General features: G+C 33.0%; 1 protein-coding gene across 1 annotated transcript; it reads right to left on the bottom strand.

Moving 5' to 3' along the window:
• Window positions 1-223: 223 nt before the first annotated feature.
• Window positions 224-5,087, bottom strand: LOC141685847 (uncharacterized). Its single transcript, XM_074490925.1, has 9 exons — window positions 5,000-5,087; window positions 4,137-4,223; window positions 2,890-3,024; window positions 2,192-2,294; window positions 1,827-2,110; window positions 1,447-1,658; window positions 1,201-1,333; window positions 829-1,081; window positions 224-728 (listed from the first exon to the last, which is right to left on the bottom strand). Exons 1-9 carry the CDS (start codon window positions 5,085-5,087, stop codon window positions 224-226), a joined length of 1,800 nt encoding a protein of 599 aa, XP_074347026.1.
• Window positions 5,088-7,791: the final 2,704 nt, after the last annotated feature.

Below are 7,791 nucleotides of genomic sequence, written 5' to 3'. Positions count from 1 at the left end.
AGATCTTCAAAAGACCTGGAACCTTTCTTCTTAAGTAACAACATGCGGAGATATAATAGTTCACCACTTGATGAATGCACTTTAGAGAGTCTCCCAATAACATCTCATCTTTTCCTTTCTTTCCAGATACCAGGTCGAGGATGCCAAGTAAATTTATTTGGAAATTCAGAATAACTATAATTCCTCGCATTTGGGAAAGTCTGATTTGCATCAAACCATGCTTCTAACTTGGTTTTTTTGATATTGCCTTGTCGCAAACATCCTCAAAGACATCTTCAGCCTTAAACGAAACATGCTTCTCGCCTGGTAAATGTATCGGTAACCTCTCTACCGATGGCCAACGAGAATGAATGTCAACAGCATATATCCTCCAAGATGCTTCTGATGCGCAAACATATCTCCCATCCAAATAATGTTTTACCTCATCAATCGGACCTTTTGGTGCTTTTTTTGGGATTGTTGCAGAAGTACCTGTACGTGTTTTCCTCAAACACATTGTTGTCGTGTCATGACCCTTGAGACAGTATTTGAAAAGGTACTTTAATGATCTTGTATTATTGCAAATCTCCAGATTCATGTGACATTGAAAATGCACCAAAAGATCGCGATTGAATGGGACAACAAAGCGATTATCAAGATTGACCCCCTTCTTATTAATGGTATTTCCAGTTCTCCTTCTTTTATATATGGGGAATCCACACTCATCAAAAAATGTATGAGAATTATACCTGTAACCAAACATATTTAAAATTGTAAAAATTCTGGTAATAAAACTGGAGGTATTAACAAAGTAAAGTATTTATAATTTAAGGATCTTAATGAAAATACCGCTTAGGAAAATGCTTTATACAGTTGCCTTTGACCATGCATGGAGATTTAGTATAATCAAAACCACATGGTCCATGGATCATATAATTGCTCACGGTATTATATCCAACTGGATCAATTTCTGGATCGGGAATTTCAGCTGATACCATTTTATCAATTTGCTCAGTTATTTTAGGTCTATCGTCGGGGTGCAACCAAATTAATATATGAGCGTGAGGCAATCCACGCTTCTGGAATTCAATTACATACATCACTATGGAAATATTGTAGAAAAATGGTTAGTACCAGGCAAAATATATACTAAAAGTGCATTTTGATATAACAATTTAGGAATAATTGTGTGAGTATAAAAAAACTTAGCAAAAATTATACCTCCTATACATCTGCCAAAATAATTTTTCTTTTTAATTATATCTATAAGTTGATCAACCTTCATTTTAAAGACTCTGGCTACAACATCAGGTGCATCAGCAACATCAACACCAGGCATATGTTTTAACATGTGCTGAATTTTGGGCCATTTTGTATTAGTGGTCATAGTAAGTAACAATGAAGGATATCCTAAAGTTTGACATATTGCTAATGAGTCTTTAAAATACTGAGTCATCTAGCGCTTACATCTGGTGAATGAAGCGGGGAGAATGATTGTTTTACCAATATTGGATGGATTTTTATTCCCTTTTGCATTGTATCTTTGATATTATGGTAGAGATTAGATCTTATAGTAGTTTGATGGTCTCTAATCCGGTCCAATCTGTACTGCTCAATTGCGGTGAAAGCATCCACAACATATTGTTGCCATAAACGACCTTCAAGATGTGGTGTCAAACCTGTTACAGTAAAAGGTATAAATGAATCGAATATAAACTAATTATCACAAAGTTGAACAACTGAATGAGAAATTATACTTCTGTTAAATAGCAAATTTGTGCCTTTTGAAAGACGTATCATTAGTTTATAATTATAAAACTCTCTCATTGTAATATACTCTCTAGCACCTTTTTCGTCAGGATCTTCAGATTCGGTAACTTCTATGTCTCTCTTAGAATGCTTCACAGGTCTATTTAATGGGATCTCACGGCAATATCCCATATCTCCGTGAGGGAAAAGTAATGGATTTTGAAGTTGCATGAAATGTGGATCGGTCTCAAAAATCCTCTGTAATCCGTCAACTCTAGAATCAATGACAGTATCTCGATAGCCTTTTGCATAAAGAGAAGTAACAATCAATCCTGCTACCTCATTTGATGGAGCAATGTGATTTGGTCGGCCACTTGCCGAACTCGATAAAATCAGAACCAATTACTCGTCAACTGCATTTTGCCTAACCCTTTCGCGAGCCATACGAAAACCTTTAACCAACCTGTTATGCTCATCCAACATATACAACAAAGATTGTACAATTTTTTCATTAACAGTATCCCTCCCACCATTAACTGCATTGATCCTGTTGTTGGTTTTGTCCTCTGTGTCATAGATATAAAGCTGACAAAACTTTGGAGTGTTATCGTCAGTTGGGACCAGACTTCCTATATTGTGGTAATTAACACCTTGGACCTTGAAGCAATATGGCGCACAACCTCTGTTTATTGAATGGTCAATCTTTCCTCCAGTAGAACTCATGACAAATATGCAGTTGTAAAACCTTATGTTTTGTTTTAAAATGCTTAAAATGAACACCACCAGTAAGGAGAGTAGCCAGAGGTTCAGGAGGCTGTTTCTCCTTATCCAGTACGACTTGACCATTTTAACAACAAAGAGAAAATATTGGTGGCTTGTTAGGAGAACTCTTATTGTTTTTTTCGTGATTCCACATGACAGCATCACACTTCGAACAGATTTTATCAGGAGCTCCAAGATCTAAGCATCCGTCCCACATAGATTGATTATTGCTCAAATATTCTTCATCAATATCCTAAATATCACTTGCCATGTCTGTCGTAAAAAATGCAAAATTTTAAAAATCATCATTGAGCAAAAGTATGTGATGCTTCAGACAGTAAAACAATTATTAATGTCCTGCAGAATTAAACAAATTATTCGAAAACAAATAATTAATACCTCCACATGTTGTATCATTGTCGATGGTAACATTGTCATCAATATTGTTGAACTCATTCATTAAATTTTTTTGCCTAGAACTTTCACCTTTTTTAAATGTACTCTTTACATTTGCTGTATTGAACGACGAAGGACCTGATGATAGTTTTCCACAAAACTTTTTGAATGATTATGTTCTTCTTCACTGTCAGCAACAATTTTCTTTTGATACCTTTTGTTTGTAAACGGTTGTCACACAGGATTCAGGAATTGAGAATATGATAGAACTATTTCCACTGCTGTTAATATTCTAAATTTCTGTATTTTTACTATTATGTTCTGCATGATATACATTAGTAGATGCAGAGTATTAAACATGACACATTGTTTAAATAATCCTTCAGAGTTTTGTAATTCAGGAATAAGCCGCAAAATTTGATACCTTTGACATGAACATTTGGTGATATTATGCGTTGAAATTGATTTTTACTTGTTCAGTTGTCTGAAAAGAGGAATACATTCCTGAAAAAATATTTTTCAGAATACTGAAATTTTTAGAATTTGACATAATTTCGTATCAACTGATACATTCAGAATTGCATGTTATTGTTTAAAACATTACCTGATGACTGTGTATTAGTTGTAGAAGAAAACTGAATATTAGGCGATGACGTACATTGTCCGGATATTTTTCTCAAATCTGGTAAGGTGCTACGAAATACACCGAGATCTTCTTTGTGAAATTCTTTGGACGAATCCCAACTTTATGGACTACATAGAAGATGGGAAACATATTTTAGCATCTGCGCTGATAAACACTCATACATAGACTGAAATAAGAAGTTAATGAAAGTAATGAAAATTAACCTGATTTTGAATTTGATGGAATATTAGGAGATATATTTTGATCAAATCTTGATAGAGGATTCGGCAGACACGATTGTGATTTTTTTATCGCAACAGGCTGCATCATAGATCTATTATTCATTGTTGCAACTATTCCCACAAAATCCACAATTTCAAAAGCAATTTTATAACAGATGTATCAGAAAAATGAAATATATCAAGAATTATACCATTAGGTTCTTCTGAACAAATTATGTACCTTGCAAGATTTTCTGCAAGAGAGGTCCGCAGAACACTTTGTGTCTGCTGTGTTAACCGTGAATTCTGAGATGAAATATTATCTGAAGCATGTCTCCGCCATAAATTCCTGGCAATTAGATGTTTAAAATAGTAATCGTGAAATAAATCCAACTAAATTTTACCTCTTGATGATCTTAACGATATATTAGGCGGCACACGTTCATCAGTTCTTGATAGAGGAGTTCTCATTGGATGGCCTATATTATTAACTGAAACACAACAGATATAGGCAAATTGATGGCACAATTATAAAAAGGTATGATACATCTCAGAATGGAGTAAGAATGATACCATTATTGTGCTCTGGTGTCATTCTATTGATTTCTCCATCTGCTAAGGTGTTACGAAAAACACCGAGATCTTGTTTGTTCAAATTCTTTGAACGAATTCTTACTTTTCGCACTACGTAAAAGATGGAAAATAAATGGAAGCATGAAACATGACCAACATCTCCTAATAGACTGGAATAAGATGTTGATCAAACTATTTTAAAATTTACCTAATTTTAAGGCTGCTGAAATATTAGGAGATATATTTTCATCAAATATTGAAAGAGGACTCTTTAGAACACTTTACGGATGTTGTTTTAAACGTGTAAACTGAGATGAATTGGTACCTGCATGAAGTTGTTAATAAAATTCAGAGAATTAGAGTTAATAATTAGTAGTAATGGGTAAAATCCATCTTTGTTTTACCTATTGATGATCTTAACAATGTATTAGGCCTAAATTATTAACAGCAACACAACAGATATAATAAATGATCGAAGACAAAATTGTAAAAAATGTTATAATACCAATCTAAATGGATAAAAATGATACCATTATTGTACTATGATGTCATTCTATTGCTTTCCAGATTTGCTGCAACTCCGCTATGCAAATACCTTCGAAAACTATCTTATTCCTGAGTTAATAGAAACTTCAAGTCACAATTATAAATGCACGTATAAAAGAATCAGACGGATAAACAATGATACAAATACCTTGTTCTGGTGTCACGCTTTGATCAATCATTGATTGCGGAGTTGTTATAGAATGACCTATTTTATTATTAACAGCAACACGACACATATATGCAAACTGAAGACATCTACAAAAAACTATATATATAAAAATCAGAATGCATGATGAATGATACCATTGATGTACTCTGATGTCATTCTATTGCTTTCCAGATTTGCCGCAACTCCGCTTTGAAACACACCTTTCAAAACTATCTTATTTCTGAATGTTAATAGAAACTTCAGGACACAATTATCAATCCATGTATAAAACAATAAGGCGGATAAACAATGAGATCAATACCCTATTCTGGTGTCATGCTTTGATCAATAATTGATAACGGAGTTCTTACAGAATGACCTGTTTTATTAACATAAGCACATCAATATATGTATAACAATGTACATTATCCTAAAGGTTGAGAAAATTACCATTTGTGCGATGAACCAAAGTCTCTGGGAACTTTCTTAAATATTCTTCGTTGTTATGTAAATTCGGAGTAGATTTTTTCTTTATCATTACTCATATGCTCAGTCGGAGAAGATACATGGTATGTTACATAACATGGTCTGTCAAATGTATATACACATCAACCAATCTAAAATTCTATAGAGAAATTTTTCGTGTATCATATATGTTCGCTAAATTTGTGAGATTCTTGTACCACATTCTTCCCACGCGTACGACGTTTGACAACTGAATTAATACATGAACATCATTATCACTTTCAATAAATGAATCAGAAATGGAATTAAAGTGTACACTACCTTGATTCTTGGTTCTGATGGATTTTTAAATATATTATCAACATTGCGTCCACGAACACGTCATTTTGAACCTATAAGAAAATCATGATCAAATCAGATATCTGCAAAATGATGTTATTATAAGTAAACTGACAAAGGAGATGAATACCTGATGTACTTGTTCCTCGAGAATCCATCCGGATATATTCAGTAAATCATGAACCTGGTTTTAACAGATGAACAATATATTCTGTAAACTTGTATGAAAAATATGATGCACATCAAATCTTCATCAAGAATTTTATGAAAATTAGGTCATGCTTGCAAAGAATGAGAGAGAATAAGAAAACCAATAATTATCATTGAATTAGTGTTGTAACAGATGTGAGAAAATTATGCAAATCTTTCCTTAGATAAGATGTTTAAATTTTAAAATTCAAAAAAATTCCATGTTTAGTGTTGTGATGGGTTAAAAAATGGGTAAACTTATATGGATATATCCATGGATATATATTTTATACTTTATATGAGTCATGGGTAAATTTATTTACCCATTGGGTAAATTTTGTGGATATATTCATGGATCTTGATTTTATACTTAAATATAGGTTATGGGTAAAAAAAAAATTACCCATTTAGAAAATGGGTAAATTAAGGAGTACACTTTAAGAATATATAGATTTGATTAAGTATAAAGTTAATCTTTTATAAATTGGTGGCATTTAGGTCATGGATTCATCTTTTGTGTCTCTACTTAACAATGTCACATATGATGATGTTGAAGAACTATGTTCTCAATCAAGCCAGCAACAAAATCCAACCGGGCAGGAAAAAGGTTGCAGATCCAAGAATTTCATAATGGAAGAGGATTTATTACTAATATCTGCCTGGTTAAATGTTAGTTTGAATCCAGTACAAGGAACAAATCAAACGCAATTGACATATTGGAGTAGGATCTGGAACTACTTTAATGAGCACAAAATTTTTGCTAGTGACTGTACCCCTACTTTGTGCAATCGACGGTGTGCAATACAAACGTCTGTAAGTAAATTTGTCGGATTCTATAATCAAGTACATGAAAAGAATCAAAATGACATGACTGAACAAAATAAGGTACTATCAAATTTAAATATGATTATGCTTATACAAGCTGCAATATTTCAAGATTATATTGATATGCTTTTTGTCTTAATATTTTGTATTAATTGTGATGGCTGATAATTAGTTATAGATGTTTGTTATCTTTCAAGAGTACATATTTCATTGTTGAGTAAATAAAACAAGTCACCTCCAGGGGATTACAATGTCTGCGGAACTGCGATTCATTGTTGAGACTTTTCCTAGCTGAGTTGGTATATCATAAGATTTAAAACCTTGTGGATTGTGGTCATGTGTTTTTTTAGTGTTATTACATTGTCAAAGACAGAGGTATTTGAAGGTTCTAGATAACAAAAAATTTGTGTCATTGGATCAATTAAGCTATCCAAGGTCTTTAAAGAATTGGGAGTTGGATCAGCTAATGGAACAAATAATAGGTTGCGTTCTTTGTTGGGAATTGAATAGGGAAGACATTTGAATAATACCTAGCTTTTTATGACCTGATGTATATGTTCGGAGAATCTCGAGGGGTTGCTAATCTTGACTTGGGCCGATACTCTCGAGTTCAGACTCATGTTTGCCTTAACAAGAGGCAACTTGAAAGAGTTTTCTTAATCACATTTATGTCACTATTGTGTTTAAGAGGTTATTATCCATCACTAGGGATCACATCATGTATGTTTTGAGAAGTGATCAATCTTCTCCGGACTTTGACTCCAAATGGTATGTTGTTTGTTTTGTAAAGATAAATATAGTGACGTGAACTACAATACACGTGTTAAGATTTGTGTGGCAGACACTACTATTTTATATTAGTACAATTTTTATAAGTTTAATGGTAAAACGAGGATTAATATTCTCATTTGTTAAGTAATTATATTCTCATTTTACCCGGTTACATTTATGTTTTGGAAATAACCAAATCTTCT

This window comes from Apium graveolens, chromosome 9 (genome assembly GCF_009905375.1).
Source record: "Apium graveolens cultivar Ventura chromosome 9, ASM990537v1, whole genome shotgun sequence".
In the NCBI taxonomy this organism is placed as follows: domain Eukaryota; kingdom Viridiplantae; phylum Streptophyta; class Magnoliopsida; order Apiales; family Apiaceae; genus Apium; species Apium graveolens.
This window is presented reverse-complemented; position numbering and strand designations above follow the sequence as displayed.